Source organism: Argiope bruennichi, chromosome 3 (assembly GCF_947563725.1).
Source record: "Argiope bruennichi chromosome 3, qqArgBrue1.1, whole genome shotgun sequence".
In the NCBI taxonomy this organism is placed as follows: Eukaryota; Metazoa; Arthropoda; class Arachnida; order Araneae; family Araneidae; genus Argiope; species Argiope bruennichi.
The window spans coordinates 11575674-11597627 of NC_079153.1; the positions used below are offsets into that span (position 1 = coordinate 11575674).

Here is a 21954-nt window from a genome sequence, read left to right on the forward strand (position 1 = left end):
TTATTAAGAAATTTTATACATACAACAGTTTATTTATTAACAATATTTTTTTTATTTATCAGTTATATCATTATATGGTACTTTTGTTCTTTTGTATTGTACTCATTCTGTATTAATTTGATTTTTTTATATTCTAAAATTTCATTTTTTATTCTTTCGTATTTAATATGCCAGATTTTAGGCCATGTGCCGATCTCAGTGATGTATGAGGACATCGTTTTATATGATGTAACGATGCAAAACGTATTCCTGAATGTTTGAAAATAAACTAAAATGATGTTTTACTTAAGTAAAACATAAGCCAGCTCTTCTTATGAAACATATGATGAATGCCATCACAACATTCTTATCTTTCAATTAACATACTGCCTAATGTTTATTTTGTTCTGACGTTCCTCCATGCTAAGCCGACTTATTTTCCTTGCAGATATCGTCACTGTTGCATGATGAAGTAACGAGCCGACGCCTAATCGTCCCACACCTTGCCTGAGGTAGGAGGTGGGATAGCACAGTAATGGCCATGGACAGCTCATAATTCCGGTGGGCGAGCGAAGAGAAAGAAAAAAAAGCAACGCAACAGCTTCCAACGAGACCCGAAAATGAAAACTCGATAAATTTTACGAATAAACAAATAAAGAAAAAGAGAGAGAGAGAAAAGAAAAGAAAAAAAACTAGCAATAATATGCCAGCCAGTCTTCTCCTGACTTCGTCGCCGACTTTGCGTGGGGTGACCCGCAACGAGTCTACTCGCTCAGACTCCTCTGCGGCTTCTAATACCTCTCAGAGCTCAGCCACGGGTAACAAGAAGGTGAGCTTTAACAAGGCGGTGCGTGTCAAGAAGTATCCGCGTCCCAAGAAAAGTGACGCGGGACTTTATGATGAGTCCCATGATGTGAATGGATCCGCTACTGCTGTGAATGGATCTGACGAAATACCTGGCAGTCCAGGGAAGAGATTTTGGTTCAAGGTGTACAAGAACAAGCATCGACAGTCACCTGATCTGAATGAGTTCCGACCCAAGAACAATGTGATTTATTACGGCAACGACGTAGGAGGTGACACCAATGGTTATTACCCCGATGACGTTATCAGTTACCACCCAAATCCCTCTGTTTTGAACTATCCGGTTTTCACTGCAGAGTGTGGAACTCAGACACCGAATCGCAAATCGGATACTTCGAGTCGTACGGCCCTCTTGGGAAACGAGTTCACGCCTCTGCATCCCAGTCAGATGCCATCAGACCCACCAGAGGTGAGGAGAAATTATGTAAAGAAGATAGTGAATCGATTCAACGAGGAAGCCGTTCTTCAAAAACAGCGATCTGTTGAGGACCAACCAGGAAGTCCACAAATGTCACCTCCGGGATCCCCCAGGCAGCATTCCACCCCCAAACACCACATACCAGTACCTCCACCTCCGCCCCCACCAGTGACTCCATACTCCTCGTATCCTCCAGTGAATTTACCTCCACAACCTGAGGGACTTTTTACCACCCCCAGATCGAAAAAGAACCACATCGTAAATGGCGTGAAAGTGATGTTTGGTATGGACGATAATAAAAGTGAGAACCATGATAGCAACCATACATTTCGCAAAGATTCTCCTGATTCTAGAAGCAGAGATAAATCAGATGATGATATCAAATCCAAAACAGGTACGAATTCTTATAAAACCGAGATTGTCATATCCGATGGTTCGGAAACAGAAGTGAAGACTCCATACTCCCGTCATGACACGTTTCTTTTTGGGGACGAACCATCTCATGCGTTAGTAAAACGCAATGGTGGCATGGATATTAGCCGTGGACGAGATGATAGAGGATATGGCAATGGATATTATTACGAAGAAGATGGAGATGAACCGGGTAGAAGAGGAAAATACCATATTGAGGCTTGGGATACTGGTAATGAGTTGCTCTTTGATACAACGGATGTTAACACCGCTACCGCTCGAACAGATAAAGGCCAGTTTATGTCAACAGTTGGAGAAAAACATCAGCTTTGGAGAAATAATAAACGCATTGTTGTTTATGAGGAGCAATCTCCAACAATAATTAGAAGGAAAGCAAAATCTCAAAGTGACCTCCTAAATGCAGATGACAAACCCTCTCCAGAAGAAAAATTAGATAAAGGAGTATCTACCGATGAATTGTTTATTAGCAAATCTGACAAAAGGGATACTTTGTCTAAGAAACAAAAGGATTCATGGCTGAGACATTTTCGATCAACTACAAAAGACAAAGGTATACAGTGTAACAAAGTACCAACGGATGAACCTCAAGAGCTTTATGGATTCGGAAAGTACAGGATCATTCGCCCCAGAAATGGTACTGTCTCTGCATTTAGCAATGTGCCAAAAATTGAAAAAGTGAAGCTAAAGGATCAGACCGTATCAAGCCAAGTAGACGGTCACAATAGTAAAAACAGTGTTATATATAGTCAGGTGGATAAAACAAAAAAGAAGAAGAATGGAGAAAAAGAAAAGAAGAAACATCTGTTTTCAGAAGATGGGAAAATAGGCTCTCTATTTAAATCACGATCCGAACCGTTATATATAGGCCCTCCGCCAAAAAATCAACAGCATGCTGATGAGGAGATAGATGAAGAGAGCTATTACGAGGATAAAGGAGAAAGAGTCATAAAAACTTCTAAGAAAAGTTTCGGTTTTCGACTTGGCACTGAAGAAAGAAACAGGAGATCTCCCTATTACGAAGAAGACTGGTACAATGTGGATGGAGATGTCGAGGCAGTCGAACGTCAGAAGCGGAGAGGTAAAAGTCACAGAGACATTGCAGAAGTACGCCAAGAACTTGTTGAAGAAGAAATTTCGGATGCCAGTAGTCTTAGCAATGGTGATCAAAAGCGGAATGGCGGAGGTGCTGGGTCGGTAATGAGAGAAGTGGATTATAAAAAGCGAGAAATATCTTACGAAAATGTTCCTAGATCGGATGGAGAAAGCGGCAGTCAGAATCATGTTGGAGGCGGTTTATGGTATCGGGATGCTGATGAAGATTATCGAAAAGAAATGGCCCAGAGTGAAGTTTCTTACCCAGCTGGTAATTCAGTAGGTAGTGACAGATTCTATACAGTCGACCGTAGAGAAAAATCATCCAAGAAATTACCACCCCCTAGTCCCCGCGCTTATACATTGGATCGTCGTCACATGAAGACTAAAGAAAAGTCAAAACAAGTACCCAACACAAGTGGAGTAAAAATCTTAGTCAATGGAAAAGAAATAAAAGACAAAACTTCAACTAAAAAATCGAAGAAAAGAGAAGATCCATCTTCGGTTCAAAGTGATCCCCTCTGTGTCCGAGGAGGACTGGCTGCTGCTTACCAAGCTCGACAGAGAGCTGCCGTAAGAAGAAGCAACAGTTCTGTTTCTGGACTGAGCAACAGCAAATACCATTCAGGCAGTAGTCCAAACATCCGTCGTATAGTGGCTTCATCGGACATATCTGCTGCAAGCTCTGAAAGTGAATCCTCAAGGGTCAGACGCCCTCTGGTCATGTACATTCCTGGTGTCAGTCATCCAGAGAAGTCATCAGAGAATGAAGACAGGGTCAGTAGTTCCATCGCCAGGAGCCAGTCCATGATGGCCCCAACTCGTCCTCCTCGAATGGTGAAGAGGATCAATCAGAGGGGCCATAAAGGATCGAAGATGGATTTGTACCGCAATGGAGATATTTACGAAGAAGACGAGATAATGCCTCTGGCTTCTGATACAAACAGGAAAAAACCACCTAAAGTCCCAGCAGACTCTAAAAAACAAAGTGACATCAAAAGAAGGCATTCAATGCCGAAGGACACTAAATTTTCGTGGCTTTCGAAATGGAGGTTAAGAGGAAAACCATCACGAGAGCCATAATTCCAGATATAATATGCAATTCTTACAAATTATCAAGTACAGAGGTGCTCATAATCGTAAAAGTGCCCTGATAAATTGTGAAATAGCTTTATTGTGTGTTTGATGTTAATTGAAATTCTAACAAAATTCTTAAATGAAATGAGCTTTCGAATGTTTTTCCCAAATCTTACTCTTCATTTTGTGTGGTAGTACCATAACAAAGAATTTCTCAGCTATCTTTAGACCGGGACTATTGGATTTGTAAACAAGAAGATATTCCTTTATTTCTAGAACTGGATTCTGCAATTTCTTTTCTAAGATCTTACGGGTATGTTGACATTTTTTTGCAAAAACTTTCAGATGGAACTGATTTTTTTCCTTCTCAGTCTACATTCTCATTTTAGTGGCAGCTTAATCTACTGATTACTTTACAAATAACAATTAATCAGACTCTTTGTTTTCTATTTTGTTCTATTTTTCATACCTCATCTGAGCAGCATTTAAAAATTTTCTTCTGGTCAATGGATTAAAAATAGCTTGTAAATTTTTTGCATTTAATGTATATATAGATTTTGAGCAGTGTTTTCTGTAATATATTGTGCCAATATTGTCGTCTGCAATTAGTATTCTGGTGCCATCTGACAAAATAAAAAAGAACATTTGTTAACATAAATATTCCTTATATTAGAAACACATTTTCAAACACATGAAGAAATAGCTGCTTTGCTTTTACACTGTGAATTGCTGATTTACATTTTACATACGTGTATATGACTTGTAACTCCATTAGTTTGGAAAATTCATGAGAGAAGAATACTGTGTTATTTTGTTGTTGTTATTTCTGAAAGGTACTGTGCTTATTTTTGTTTTACATGTGAAATATTGAAATATTTGTATAGAATGTACCAGCCCATAACACAATTAAAATATTGCTTTCAGTTGGTATTGATTTATCGTTAAATTATTTCGACTGTGTGCTCCTTAATCTTAGTTAATAACATTACAGAACTGATTACTTAGAACCTTGTGCAAAAAGCATTTCAAAAGTATCAAATTATAAGAAAATAAATGTAAAAACTGATATAATTAACGATTTATAGGAGTAAACAAATAATTATTTTTAAATACATTATATGATATCATGCCGATAGAGGATCAAAGTAATAGGAATTAGTATATTATCAAAAAGACTCGGATGCAAATTCAATATTCAATGCATAAAGTTGTCTAAGATTACAGGCAGCAAGTTTAATTTTTTGAAAAGGGAATCTAATCTCATATTAATATGTTGAACAAAATTTTATTTTGAAAGAATTGAGAAAAATTTAATGTATAGATAATATATTTAGTTCTACAATAGATGAATTTTTTAATTAAGAATAATAGCTCGTTTATTGGAAAATGAAACTTTTTTTGAAGAAGTTACTATATACTAACTTTTCAGAAAATAGTTGAATTGTTGAAAAAGTAATAAAAGAATTTTCTCATTATTAAATCTGTAATTTGTAAATTTTACATTTTTTCAAATAATACTTATATATTAAAAAAACATATATCTAAAAATTAAGCATTCTTGTATGAATCACGATTTATCTTTGTTTTATAAATTTAGACATGTCTTCAAAAAAATTCATAAATTTATTTTTTATTAAAAATATGAATGATAAATTCCATAAATAATACATCATAGAAAATTTTAAATGTGCATTTGTATTTAAAATTTCCAGTAAGTGCATTCAATTCAATCAAGCAGTAATTCAATCAAATTCAATCAATCATTAATTTACAGCATGACACAAAATAAAAAACTGTCCTACTATTTTTTTTGAAAGAAATACATTCATGTATGTATTTTCCGAGTAATTCTTTTGTCAATCACATCAAACTATAATTTTTCTCATGAATTGTATACGAATGGTAAAGAAAATATAATTTTATAAGTTCATTTTTACGTCCGAATCTGAATACTGGTTTGATTTATAATAAATTTTACATAAAAAATGATTCATTTTAAAAAAAATATGTTTGATCTGTTATCAGTTGCAAATCGAAATAATACAGAACAAAATATTTTCTGACTAGCTTTAAATAATAAGGCGAAGAAACAAATAAACATGTAAAGTTTTTTTTAACTATCAAAGAATTATCATTCTTTTCTTTTTTTTTTCCAAAATTTAATGAATAAGTGCAATACCATTACAGATACGATTTGTCAAGGTAGTTTATAAGTTTAAACTGCTTCAAAAACTTTAATAAGCTTATAAACTTTTAATGTTTTAAAACAACCTCAGGAAACAGTTTTTGCATTTTAAAATTATATATACATATATTTTTTTAAATCAACATTTCTGATAAATCAGCAAATTAGCCTTCAAATATTTTGCAAACGATATAAATTTCCTGTATTATAAAAAGATATGAAAGCAAACGATAATCTGATTAAAATATTTAGCATGAAGATTTTTGAAACATATTAGTCTATTTCATAAGATTTTAATAAAATTTATAATTATAGATTAAATATTTTGTCCTGTTACTGATTATTGTTAATTTTTAGTTGAATTGCGAAATAATTATTAGTGCGTCTATTCAGTACAGAAATTAAATGGAATATTGGAATATTAGAAGTCAAAAGAAAATGTAAATATATACATTTCAATATTTTGAATAGTTTGTTTTCAATTTTTGGAGGATTTATGTATTTATTGGCATGAAATTATATTTGTTACGATATGGTGATTATTTAAAAAAAATTTCAATAAATTCTGTGCAATATATTCTATAATTAAATACAAAATTATTTTTTAATTTAAAATTAACTTAAATGTCTATGCTTGTTATTCTTAAAAAAGAAAATTTCTGTACATTATTCTTTAAAATTTAATTTCATTCGTTATCATCAATAATTCTTATATTTTCGACTAAAATATGATTCAGACTATAGTAATGAATGTGAATAAGTATATAAAAATTGCTTTGGGTAATACATTGTGGTTGTTATTCACTAAGAAAAAAATTTCCTGCTTTTTGAAATAAATTCTCTTTATATAATAGATTATTCCAGGTATGAAATCTTATTCAAATAATATATCATTATAAATTATTCACTGTTAAGTCACGAAAAATATCAATAATTTTACATTTCTTTCACAGTTTTAGTCAAGACATTTTTCTTTAAAAAACTTTATTCGAAGAATTCATTATTAATATAAAAATATGTAGATTTTTTTTATTAATTTCTTTTTTGTTACATCTGAAATTGCGCCTGACATATTAAGTTACGGCACGGGTATATCGATGTAATATTTTTAAAATTCACGAAAAGAAAAGAAGATTTATCTATATTTCTGGTAAGTAATTTTCAGTTTTATTCTTATTTTTATTCATGTTTTATTTTTTCACAATTCTTTTTATTTGAATAATTTTATAATAACTTAGATGTAAAATTGTGGAGGCGGAATAATTTATCTTTCATTTGCCATATTAATTATTATTCATATGACATAGGTTAATGAGTATTTTTGGTTTGATTACGATTATGATCGATGACTTCAGAATATGAATATTCATACTGCATTTAATTTGTGCTTTTTCCCTCCACGTTCCTAAAGATCCTGTTGATTTATTTTTCTTAGGTTATTTTAGAATATTTCATAAGTTTTCTCAATTCCCATTCAGTTTTAAAATTCCAGAATTCTAGGGTAGAATACTTTATATTTTCCTCACAAAAGGGAATTTTTTCTAGCGATTTCATTACAGTGTAAAGAATTGCACAACTTAATATTGCTTTCGAACCTTTCCAATATTTCGAGAATTTGGTATGATTATGGTTTAATCAAGAATTTGAATAGATACATGCAAAATCATTTTGAAATAATCTGTAATTGGAAATAAGATTATAAATTCTACAGAAACGTTCAAAACTTTTTACCAAACGAAAAATTCACATGTTTTACTACTTTTACAACGCATTCTTAATAAGATTATTAGAATAATAAGCAATAGAACATGCTTTTTAAAACTATAATAAATAATTTTTGAGATCTAAAATTTGCAGTAACGAGAATTTTATATATAAAAATAATTAGGTTAAAATCATGACATTTATGATTCAAAATATAATAAATAATTTTTAAGATTGGAAATCTAAAGTAGAAAGTGTTTGATAAAAAAAATTGGATAAAAATAATTTTATTTTCAAAATGAATCTAAAAATTTCATTTGTATGATGGAATCTAAAATTATTTATAAATGATTAAAAAACTGACTGATGTGCATCAAAATAGTTAATGACAATTTTATTTTATATTTTCTTTTTTAATAAAATATAAGTAGTCTTAAACTATGTTGTGACGTCATGCTAGTTTTTTAATTCGGTTTTTCTTTCTTAACAAAGTTTCTTATTGATATGCATGAATAAATTAACTTGATATTAAACTTTATATAATTATATTTATCTTTTTTTCTTTTCTTGTGATTATAATTTCAGATGAGATACGATCATTTTCCCTCTTCTGTGTTCTTTCTTTTTTAAAGGTATGGGAAGTGTTATTCAAGTAAATGCGTAATTTCTTTAACACAAACATTGATAAAACCTTGAATATTTTAATTTAAAAAATAATTAGTTGATTTGAGACTTGAAATTTAATTTTTAAATAGGTTATAAAAACATATGGAATCCTGTTGAATTGAATATTCCTTTTTCTTTATTCAGTTCTTTTAAAATTCTTTGAATATTTCTTGGAATTTTTTGAGTCTCAAAATGGCTCATCTTCTCTCCATTTATTTCACCATAAATAAATTAAAACTATTATACTATCAATATAAATATAAACGTAATTTCAATTCTCAAAATGGCAATTGGAATAAAAACTATCTAACGATGTCTAAGTAATAAGAAAAAAGTTTTACTTCAAAATATTAATCTCTTTTTTAATGAAGAAGCACAAATAAAATATGACTTTCAAGAAGTGAAAGCTCCATTTGCATTTAAATTTCTCTAAACTCGAGGTTGTTGCTCTCCTTTGGAATTCGGTCATTGAAATTGAACTTAACATACTTGAAAATTCGCCTTTTTAAAATGAAAGGAAAAAATTATCCAATTCAAGTTCCTCCTCTGACCTAGTTTTTCCTTAATTTTGAAAGCTGATAAAAATGCTTGCCTTAGGATAAATGCTTTCATTATACATTGCAGATAAAATTGAAATTTCACTGAAAAATTATCAAAGATTTTTTTTTCTTCTTTTATGGTTTTGTATTAAAAAACAAAACAATTATTTTTAAGTTAGTAGAAGCAACTCATATTTACGTGATATACGTCAAATATGTCTGACATGCAATTGAATTTCGAATTCCCTTACGCATTTTGATCAAATAATGTAGCTTTAGGAAGATGGGTTTGATAACGTACAGTTTGAAATTAGATGGCACGCTGAATTTCATTTCACATGAGATTGCGATGTCTTTTTAAATCACTCCCTTCCTAAAATATAAAGTTGAAAGATGTGATTGTTTTTCTTATTATGATTATGATGGAAAAGAATGAATAATGTTTTTAAAATGAGAATTTTCAGTGGTAAATCAAAGAGAGAGAAAGAAAAAAAAAACATTTAAAAGAGGTTCGAATCTTTAGTTAGGACCATCGTAACCTGAATTCGTTAACATTTGTTTTATTCTTAAAATTTTCCACTTCTTTATACTATGGTGATAATGTGCACACGTAAAAAAATTTATTTAATTCACTATGGCTCGTATGAATATAAATCCAGAAACTAAAACTATGACAAGTGTTCTAAAAGTACATTTAAATTTACTAATATTAGAAAAAAATTCTATAGAAAAAATTTTTATATCACTGAAAAGTTTATTATTTATATTTTAAAGTGGTGATAAAATGTTTTATTCAATTATATATCCCGAAATTACCGTGAGAAAACATTAAACTGTTGATTAGTTTTTATATAATTGATATTTCGTGAACCCCTTTCTTATTGTGCTTTTATTCTGCAAAAAATAACTACACAGTAAATTTAGTAGCTCCATGTTCAATGATCAGCGTTTTGAACGAATTTTAAATCGCACAAGTCATGTCTTGTAATCTTTAAATAGTATACTAGCCCATAAACCTTTTTATATTCAAATCTTCTCTTTGAGTTTAATGAGTTTGTTGTAATAAAAGGCTTCGTTAAAAATGCGGTTTCTTTAAAAAGGTAAAACTTCTGTAAAACTGAAGCAGCATTGTTTCTATAAGCCTAAGGGAAAGCATTATCTCTCCATTAATTATTTTATAAAAATGTTAACTAGAAATTTAATTTAATAAGGCAATATTTTACACAGATCAAATCAAGCTGGTAAATCTGAAATGAGAGTTGGAGTATCAAATTCTATGTTCTTAAGTCAGGTCAGGTCGGCAGAGTGAGACGAAATTGGGCCGTTTCTGTTGCTGAAAATGTAATTTTATCTTACCATTTCCTTGTACAATTGAAATGGAGTGTAAATTAATGTAGAAATGCGTAGCTAACATATAAAGGCTGCTATTTCAAATTAGAATACATATTTATTTTTATTACTACCGAGGTGTTTCGCCGGAATTGATTGTTACGAAAAAATTCAATTGTTGATCTGAATCTTAATGGTTTTACTCAGAAAAATACTTTTGAATTTCACATTTGGATAGGTCTTGTAATTGGTACTATTTTAGAAACGTTATGCAGTCATGTTCATTGTACCATGTGGCTCTTTTTTATTGAGATTACATCTCAAATTTGAAATTCAATTTTGAACGGAAAGTGATTAAACTTCAACTAATCTGGTAACAACCTTGCTGAATCGAAGCACGTTTGTAAAAAAAGAAATAAATAGATAGAAAAAAAAGAATAATTTCATATCGAAGTTATATATTTTCTAAGGAATACATTCCATGATTTACTTTATATATCAAAGGATTATTCAAAAAAATCTCTGATTTAATAAAATTAATTCAGCATGTTATAAAAAGAAAGTAAAACGTCAACCTAATAGAGTTGTAATATAAAAATATTTAAAATGCACAACTTAAAAATTTTCCATTATTACTTAGTTTAAAAGTAAAATATTAAGTATAATAGCCACATTTTCAAAACTTTTATTAAAAGCATGATTTTAAAAAAAAGTTGTGTAGTATGAAAAAATGCGCCAAATAATTTCCATATCTAATAATGAAAATGGTTTGAGATTCAATTATAACAATGAAAATATTGTCATAAAATATTCTTTAAAAACATGTTTAAAATTAAATTTAAACAAAAAAAATTATATCAGTAAAATTAGTATCCTTGAAAATATTATTTTTTAAATTTTGAAAAGGGCAAAATTTATATTATATGCTTTTTGATTTTCAGACGTTATCGCGGAAAAACTCAATTTTTAAAAAATATTTTAATATTTCAAAAAGTCGCTTCAAAGCGCATATTCCCATTTTCAAAATTATATGTGTGTGAAATTTAGTAGCTTAGGTCTATCTTGTAGATCACCAACCATGCACATACAAACACGTTCTTTTATTATTAGAAGATATTTTATTCATCCGATTCGAAATCGAGTCAATAAAGATTTGTTAGCTTTTTGAACTACAGATCGGAAAATCGTAATGAAACTAAATACATTTTGCTGATGAGAAAGGTCTGAGATATACAGTTATATGAAAATATCATAAATATTTACACATAATACCTTTTAACGCACGCAGCATGCAATTTTCATATAAATTTAAGACTTAACAAAACTTCTTATACTCTCAACTCCACATTCAATGAAGGGAACTAAATTTGACGTCTGTCTTACTGACTGATCAGCTAAATCTTATTATCTACCTACAATGAACGAGTTCTTTGAACTGGTTCTTCCCATTGACAAAAATTAATACACCACAAGTGTACTGAACTCTTTGAACTCTGTGACAAGAGTTTATCTGCTGTGGAAAAGAAATGAATGATTCCCTGTTCCCGGGCAAACAGTCGTGGGATTACACACCAGAGATTCGTGCTCTGTTCTTGATGAACGAGACCATCTGTCGGTGCCACCAGGGAAAAGGCTCCAAATTCTTCTCTATACTAATATGGCCCGCGCCCGAACCAGTTTGGACAGCAAAGAAGATTAACCCTCGGTCCCCTCCACTGGAAGGAAAGAGGTATATCTCTCGGTGGGGTCGTGATCACCTTTTGACAAGATTGTAATGCCGTGCATGGTTGTTTGCACTTCGTGCATTAGGGAAATTTCCATGCGTGGAACACGGAACATGTTCGCCTTTCATGTTCCTCTAATGAAATGCACTCGAGGTATAGTGTTACCGGTGATTAAATACACAGATATACGGACTTCTAAATAAGGAACTGTGTTTAACCTCTTGATCTCGGAGGAACACTCGGTTGTTTCATGGCTGATTTCGATTGCTTTTATTCTATAAGGTAATAAATCTTCCAACATTAGAATAGGGTCTTACCCCTTCTGGGGATTCTGCCATGTTGGGCGAATTAGTTGCAGATGATGCATTTGTATCAATTAGATTTTCTACTCTTTCTGCTAGCGCTCCTTTATCCTTTTGAACAGAACTATTTGCAGATATTTTCTAGTGCTTTGCAAATTGGAGAAATTTTGTACAGAACTATTTGCAGGTATGTTCAAGTGATTTGTAAGTTGAAGAAATTCTTGGATGAAATGTGATCATTTGAAATTGGAATGGCTGCTTGTAAAACATAATATTTCTTTACAACGTATTTTAGTAAAATCTTATTTTTTTTAAAAAATTTAAAAACTTGTGAGAAACCCATGGGGGTGCTTTTTCATGCAGCGCCTTTGTATACGCCACTTTATAAGGGTTATTTTTTTCATGCAGCAATTCAATTTTATGATTATTTTCAATTTTGAGCTTGTAATATCTCAGCTTTGGCGCAAAAAGTTTTCTGATTCGAGGATCAATGCAACAAAAAAAATGCACCATGTAAATGAGGTTGCTACGCATTAAATCTGACCTCATAAGATCAATTTTCCTCCCTCTACTATGTAGAGAAGAGGAAAGTGTCTTTGAGGTGTCGTCTTCGTCATCTGACTGAGTTTCAAAATAAGAAATTCTGTATCAAAATCTTTTATGTGTCACTTGAACACGAATGTTGAATATAACAAAACCGAACTTGAGCTCAAATTCGTAATAATAGAAAATCAATTGCTAATTTTTCTCTTTGACCAATTCCATTCAAAAATTTGGAACAGATCTACATTGTTGGTATAAAAATATATTCTAAAATTCACCCATATAGATGCTTTTTGTATGAGTTATCACGTCCTTTGCACGCGGATGAATAGGCTGATTTCCCCATAAAGAATTTGGTTTAGAACTTAACAGAAGTATAAAGTTTTTGTTTAAAGATCACATAACAAATTTTACAGGCCCAAGTCATTTGAATTTTAAATTGCCGAATTTTCAAACTGATCGACAAACAGCCAGACATAAATAGAATAACTTTTTTTTTCCAGGGACTTGCTGAAGTCCATTACTGAAAGTCATCAACATTTAGAGGTTGAATTTTTTTATGCCACCGATATTTTACCTTGCCCACTTCACATACAAGACAGAAAAAACATAGATGATAATAAATGCTGAAAGATTGTTTGAAATCTCATATTTGACATAATCATATAATCTTCTTTGTTACATTGCAGAATAGTGAAAATTTAAGAAATTATTCCCTCAATTTCAACTCAATTCAAATCTCTGTTCGGATATTAAAAATTTAATATTTAGATTTCTAGAAAGTTTTATAATTCATTAATTGTTTATGACAATCTAGATGTATATTTTTATTTTATTTTCTCCTAATATTATCCCGAAAAATTTCAAAATCCTATCTATGGCTGGAAAAAATAACTCTCTTCTAACTTTCTTCTTTGCTATAATTTTCTTCTACAGAAAAATTGAATTCTATCTTCTTTTCATGGTTGTGCACAGAGTGCAGAAAGGTATGGACGTTTTTCTAAAAATTTAACAAGCACGTGACAAACATTATTGTACGTGTCATGTAAAATCTAAGTCTACGATGTTTAACTCAATTAAGTGATGACATTTCCTGTTTATTCTAAAATTAAATCACAAAAGAATGAAAAATTAAAGAATCCGAAAATTCTAAAATGAAATCACGAATGAAAGAAAGAAGAATCACGAAAAAACGAAATTATTCGATTGGTGCAAATCAATACTTAAATCCAACCTATCCATGAATGCTCAGTTAAACTCAAAGAAAGAGCTGCTTATTTGTATTTGAGATATGGAAGAAGTTTCGCCAATCTTTGCATATTTTACTCCTACGAATGTCCTTTGCAATTTTGAAATACACCTACGTTAAAGAGAAAAGGCAGATGAATAATACAAGAAGAGGTTTTTCAATAATATAAGCTGCTTTTTCTTATAAGATAAATCAAACCCACTTTCAGTCACCTTTTTTTTCTCTTTGGTATGCTTTAATACCCTATCTAAATTCTCTGAAGTCGTGAATATTTTGTAGAATCACATTTTTATTTTGAACTTTCTCAGTCTTTATTTTTAGACTAATCTGATGAATTAAATGTTCATACTGAGTAGCATTCTAATGAAGTTAAGAATAGAAGGAACTGTGGCAAAAATTAAAAGATTCAATTTACGAAATATAAGGATTTTTATAGCTAATTTTTCTGTAAAAAAAAGACTTTCTTATTTTTTTGTTGGAAATTTCACCAACAACTGAAAATAAAACTTTTGGGTTTATTAACACGAAGTTTGGATAAGACCACCATGATATGATAACTTTTTCTCTAATTCAAAACTTTCAACATTTATTGTTCAATGATACAGATCAATTTGATTAACCAATTATTATTTAATTTGGTTAGTATTAAAAATGCGTAAATCACATTAATCGTGAAAACATCTTATTAGTGAGAGAAAATTTCATGTTCATGTTTCAATTTCATGTGCAGTTGCGTTTGTCATGTGAGCTGTAAAATTAAACTAGATTTTTCAAAACATGTCTCATATATTTTAGGCTTCGCAGTATTGTTTAAGGAAATCTAAACATTCCATTTATTATCAACGATGTAAATTAGACTTAAAATAATTATTGTTTCTTAATTTTCACATTTATATGAAAAAAAGCTATTTGGAGTGATTATTTTGGTGTACATCTTTAGATCAATTATTTTATAAAATTTCTTTATAAAATAATCTAATCATACAAATGAAGAAATATTTCTAAGTTCTCTTATCTGATATTATCACTTTTTCCTTCATAAACGTATTTGAAAAAAGATGGCAGAGATCATTGTTAATTTGAATTCCATGGCAAACTAAAATGAAACAGATACGCAAGAAATCGTACAATCATGGTACGTACTTTGAATCCTGCGCCACTTTTATAATTCCTACATTTTTAGAAAAGGTAAAAGAGTGAGACTATATAAAAATGGCTGTTTTTATATATGACAGTTTTCCAGACAGATCTGGCGCAATATTGTTTTTGAAATGCATGATTATTTATAATTATATCAAGCCAGTTAATTATAGCTACATCTAGTGGCTTATATCCATCATAAATTGTAGTCCTCGATGGACAACAAGAGTGGAAAAACTCGCCAAGAACAGTAGATAGTGACGAAACATATTAATTGTCTTTTTTCCTTCAGAGTCTATTGTGCAAGAACTGCGATCGGAAGCGGTCGTCTATTACTTTCAGATGATTGCGTCTTTCGCCGACCCCATTGCCCTATTATGGATATCGAGGAGATCTTTACGAGGGAGACGGCCTTGTCAACTGGATGACCTTTACGACCAACCTCTCCTTTTATGCTCTGCGAAAGCACCTCTGGGCTCCTTTTTTTTGCTCTCTGGCTCACGAACAGTGATGCAGTGTGTATTTGGAGTTTGAATATTAGTTAAAAGTCAAAAAAAAAAAAAAAGAAGGATTGAATTATGCTGTTTTCAGGGGCTACTTTTTTTCGCTTTTGTACAGCTCACGCCAAGGTTTCCGTGTGGATTGCATGCATGTACGTTACTTTTTGTTTCAGTTTATTCATTATAGTTTTGCTCATAAATTTTTCTTACAACCGATGATCAGAATGCAAAACTTCACCATTTTTTAATAAATGCATACAAAATTGTCATTAATACAGTAAACATCAATATTACTTTTAAATTATAGAAATGTATTATGTAAGTCAGTCTGTACAAAATTTTTTAGTGCGCAAAAAGGAAGCAAACAAACGCTTGTATTCCTATTTAAAAATTAATAAAATTGTGAGAATATTTTCTGTCCAAAATAAATACGTTGCACAGAAAAATCGACTACTCTTCAACGAGCCGAGTTCGAATCTCAATGATGTCCAAATAAATCCGTGAGTCAAGAACTAATGATAAAAGAAAAGCGTTACTTGTTCTGCTGGTTAAAGTGATTTTGGAACACCTACATCAGAATCAGTTGCTACACATAAATCCAAATTGCTTTCATTGAACTTTACTTTGAAAAAAATGACCCACATTTGTTTTTGTTTTCTTAATGGAAAACCATAGAAGCTTTCAGCAGCCAGTTTGTCTTTAGAAAACAATTTGTTACAAATTTCACATTTCCCCCCAATTTTTGAATAATATTAAGTAATGAGTACAGTCGATTGAAGCCATAACATTTTTCCAAAGACTCAGGTTTTTAAACCATTGATTCTCATGTCTTAACCCATGCAGATTTTTTCAATCAGTTTTTCATTAGGAATGCCCAAAAATATTGTTAAAATATCATCTTGATATTATATGATATAATGAGCATCGAACAACAAAGTGGAGTTAAAAGTACAATATCTTATTCTAATAGGATAGCCTTAAACTGGCCTCCGACCCGCCGGAAGGAACATGGAAAACATCTGAATGATCGGACAGCCGCAACAGCAACAATAACTGTGTTTGAGTCTTAAGGGCCATTACCGGTCACGTACAACCCTTCCTTTGGGGAATTCTAATAGGGTAAATGCAATGCAGTAAAGCAGTATTATTCACTCTGTATACTGAATTGGAGAAACGATAATAACAAAATTTTCAGCTTCAAAAATTCAATATACTCGTAATCAGTTTACTTTTCTTGAAACACGCTTAAGATAATAATCAAAATAAATGTTTTAGTATAACTCTAAACATCTGATTGTTTTATAATCCAAAATTAATAGCTTATGATTGCCAATGAGGGTTAATTCTAAGAAGACCTTTCTTTATGGATTAGATTATATTCTCTACTTCTGTAAAATAGGTTCATTGGGGAGTGTGTCAATATAGAAAAACCGATTACCAACATTCCGATATAACTTGTCTTTTGCTGAGCATAACAGTTGCTATAACAATGTTTTTCCTAATAGTGCCATGCATAATTAGGAATGACAGAAATCCTGTCTTTCCATCTTTGTTCCGTTCGGTCTCTGAAATTTTCTTACATTAAGAGAAAAAAATCTCATTAAGAGAACTTGAAGAATCAAAACTTAGTTCTAAATTTTTAAACAATAAAAATAATCTATGGGTTTTAGAATAAATGAGTTCAACAGATATTTATTAATAAACTAAAAAGTAGATGGTAATTTTTTTATCCTAAATATAGAGGTGAAAACATGAGATGCTGAGTGAACTGGAATTTTTATCGCATTTACATTTAGATGGATTCTTTATAGGATGTCTACCTATTTGCAAACAAAGCTTTATCATATCGAACATTTTTTTAAGATAAAAGGCCTTTTGTTAGCTGCAATTCTTCGAAAAGGGATTTTCAGTCTCTAGCACTGATTCTTTTTAACGTAAACATGCATTTTCTAATTGGAAAGTTCTTATTTAATTCATTCTTTTTTCCTACCAAGTTCACCTTTCCCTTATATATCCGGAAAAATAAATAAATAAAAATATAAATAAATTGAATTTATCGCAGCCTCCCAGGTTCCGATAAAGTTTTTCTTTATTTTTATAAATGTTTATAAATTTTCATTTTTACGTTATTAATTGCGATTTAATTTCTTCAAGAGATTATTTTCAGTATCATGTTTTCCTGTAACACACATGTAAATGGGAGAACATTAGTAATGACAATAATTTGCTATCATTTCTGCATTTCTATTTTCCAAAAAAAAAAAAATACAGAAAGCAACAGGATCCTCACAGTCACTTTGATAAAACTTGAATGAAATGAAACTGATCAGTTTTCAAAACCTGACCTGAACGGGACAGGTCCCTACACTTGTTATCTCGCACAGCACAGCTAGTATTGTTTATTTTACAACTTATTCAAAGATTCGACGTTTATCTCTTTCGCAAAAATACAGATCAGATTTCCAGTTTGTTTTTTCTCGAGTTCAATCTCACGTAATATGCAAAGAAGTCTCGCCATCCACAACCACCCACTGGAGCAGGCACCTACGCGCGAAGCAGACTCGAACATTCACTTCGAAATGCATGAACTAGACCAGCAGAGCAGGTTGCGCAAGCCCACTGCCATTCTCTGAATTAGCGACTAATAATAATGGACTCGCAATTCTCAATTAGTCATCTTAAGTGAAATTTACGACAGCATTAAATCTTTTTTTTCTCTCTCTCTATGTATCACCCAAAGCTAGTTTCTGCCATGGCGTGTTTTCTATGGCCTTCAGATAAGGATTAGGGAACGTGGCTGAACAAGATAAAATGACTGATAACTTGTGTTCAATCTTGACAAAATATGGGAAATATTTTGCTAATTAATCAAAAACATGAACTTTTTTTTTCGAATGGTGTGATTAAGTGAGGCCAAGGTTGATCAAAATTCTGTTATTGATGACATTTCTGGGTTAAAAATTGTTGGAGACTGCATAAAAAATTATAGAAAATATCTACATAGATCTGAATGCTTCAGTTCGTGGTAAAAATATATCTAAGTATTATTGAATAGTAAGGACAGTTGCTTATATGTGATTTTTAATCGTCCAATTATTTAGTTGGATGTTGCAAATATATGGAAAAAAAACTGAAAAACGCGTACATCCAATTCGATAATTGTGAGATTAAATAATCAAAAACCTCATCAACAGCTTTTTTGATTTAAAAAAAAAAGAAAATGAAAATTATAGAACAGCTATTGGGAGTTGGCTTAGAATACATGGATTTCTGCTGCCATATATATATATATATATATATATATATATATATATATATATATATATATATATATATATATATATATATATATATATATATATATAACTAAAAATCCTTATTTACCACTTGTAAAAATTTAAAGGTCACACAGGAGTTCTAGCTTTGACATGTATTATTATTACTAATCAGATATTACGTTTAAAAATACTAATAATTTTAAATAATTTTTATAATTATAATTCCATTGTAGTAATAACGAATGTGTTTCAGATATAATAGAAATATTAAGCCTTTTCGGTTGGTTTAATTGATTTTTGCTGATAATTCACATGTTTGTCCAATTATAATTCACGTGTTGTACTCAATAAATTTACAACCATAATTCACATATATTAACGTTTATAGAATAATACTCTAAAAAATTTCAGTGGCCTTTACATAACAAAAAAAGTATAATTTTTTTTTTGACAAAATTATTTTAAGTAATGTTATGTGTTAATGTATTCTCTATACAGGGTGTTCAAAAAAAGTAGAACAAGCATTTATTTAATTTCTTTAAATATTGCACCTAAACATCCAGTTGTAAAGTTTCATTAAATAAGGTGTAAAATTGTATAAAAACACTATGACTCTTGTGAAGATTGAAAGTAAAAAGATTTCCAAAAAATTAAATTTTTAAATTTTTCCCGTAGTGTAACGGTGCCAGTTAGAAAATTAGTAATATTATGTATGAAATTTCAAAATCTTATCTACAGAATTTGAAGAAATAGGCTTATTTTAAAATTTAGAGGGACTGTAATTAAGAAATGGAAGTTTATCCAGAAAAACTGTCATATGCAAGAATTTGTAGAGTAATATTTTATACGATCATCTTTATTTAGGATTTCGTCAATCACTCATAATGTTGCGCTTTGATTGATCGAGAGTTGCAATCTACACTTTGTAAGAGAGGGAAGAAAAAATTGAGACACTCAGCATGTAAGATATATCTGGGAAGTACTGGAATACCAAACGTGAAAATAAAAATCTTTGCTCACACTTTTCCGTTTTCTAAAAAATATTACATTTCAGAAAAAAGAAATGTCCTGAAATGCTGACGACTCATGTTGGTAAATCGTAATGCTGGCATAGCTTTAAAATTAATATAAACATTGTTTTTTGAAATCCTGATATCCTTCAGGATGATTTAGCGATTGCAAACTACAGAATTTTTATTTCTTAAGGAAGAAACAAGGAAAATGAGTCATCATACAACTGACAGAAAAAGTCATTTTTTTTTTTCAAATTACCATCATACTAGAGAACGAACACTCAGTTCATAAAACAACATTCCAAATTCGACAGTCAAGAGAAGATTTCAATTTAATGACTGGCATCCATGCAGCACTCATGGAGTTCATGGGCTGTTACAACAACAATGGACATCTATATAATAGATGTCTAGAATTTTATAATTGGACTCTACCTCATGTAAAATCAAATCCTTCTTTAAAAAAAAAATTGGAGCGATGAACGTGGATTTAATCGAGAAAGAAGCATTCATCTTCAAAACGATCACTATGAAATTGGTTTAAAAAAAGCATTCAATTTAATGACTAAATATTTCAATTTAATGACTGGCATCCATGCAGCACTCATGGAGTTCATGGGCTGTTACAACAACAATGGACATCTATATAATCGATGTCTAGAATTTTATAATTGGACTCTACCTCATGTAAAATCAAATCCTTCTTTAAAAAAAAAATTGGAGAGATGAACGTGGATTTAATCGAGAAAGAAGCACTCATCTTCAAAACGATCACTATGAAATTGGTTTAAAAAAAGCATTCAATTTAATGACTAAATATTTCAATTTAATGACTGGCATCCATGCAGCACTCATGGAGTTCATGGGCTGTTACAACAACAATGGACATCTATATAATCGATGTCTAGAATTTTATAATTGGACTCTACCTCATGTAAAATCAAATCCTTCTTTAAAAAAAAATTGGAGCGATGAACGTGGATTTAATCGAGAAAGAAGCATTCATCTTCAAAACGATCACTATGAAATTGGTTTAAAAAAAGCATTCAATTTAATGACTAAATATTTCAATTTAATGACTGGCATCCATGCAGCACTCATGGAGTTCATGGGCTGTTACAACAACAACGGACATCTATATAATCGATGTCTAGAATTTTATAATTGGACTCTACCTCATGTAAAATCAAATCCTTCTTTAAAAAAAAATTGGAGCGATGAACGTGGATTTAATCGAGAAAGAAGCATTCATCTTCAAAACGATCACTATGAAATTGGTTTAAAAAAGCATTCAATTTAATGACTAAATATTTCAATTTAATGACTGGCATCCATGCAGCACTCATGGAGTTCATGGGCTGTTACAACAACAACGGACATCTATATAATCGATGTCTAGAATTTTATAATTGGACTCTACCTCATGTAAAATCAAATCCTTCTTTTAAAAAAAAAATTGGAGCGATGAACGTGGAACGTGGAAGCATTAATCTTCAAAACGATCACTATGAAATTGGTTTAAAAAAAGCATTCTTCGCTCTAGAGGTTTATGACCGGAGGCAATTTTCTATAAATGTGTGGTGTGGCATTTTTTAGGAACTTTTTGGTTATTTCTTTTACGGACTATGCTGAATGGTGATCGATATATTACCTGTTAGTTTTGATTGGTATTATGCCAATACCATAAAATATTCACCATTTATCTCTTTCTTGGAAATACTCACTGGAGCACATCTAATTAATTTACAAAGAAATGATTTAGTGATTGGTTACCATCAGAAGTCATATTTTGGAGTACCAATTGTGTGAATTTGACAACCTTTTCTGATCATTGTTTTTATCATAATATGTATATAATGACCCTGAATAGCAGAAGTATTAGCTGGCCGGCCCAAACTATAGTATCTGCTAAGTATGAAA

General features: G+C 30.8%; 1 protein-coding gene across 3 annotated transcripts in view; it reads left to right on the top strand.

Annotated features, from left to right (window-relative positions):
* The window catches only part of LOC129963277 (uncharacterized), a 70528-nt gene extending 65736 nt beyond the window's left edge, over window positions 1-4792 (top strand). For all 3 annotated transcript variants that reach the window (XM_056077531.1, XM_056077532.1, XM_056077533.1), the window contains exon 2: window positions 428-4792. In XM_056077531.1, coding sequence (XP_055933506.1) covers window positions 683-3868 — 3186 coding nt within the window. In that variant the 5' untranslated portion in view covers window positions 428-682 and the 3' untranslated portion in view covers window positions 3869-4792. The remainder of the gene's footprint in view (window positions 1-427) is intronic.
* Window positions 4793-21954: the final 17162 nt, after the last annotated feature.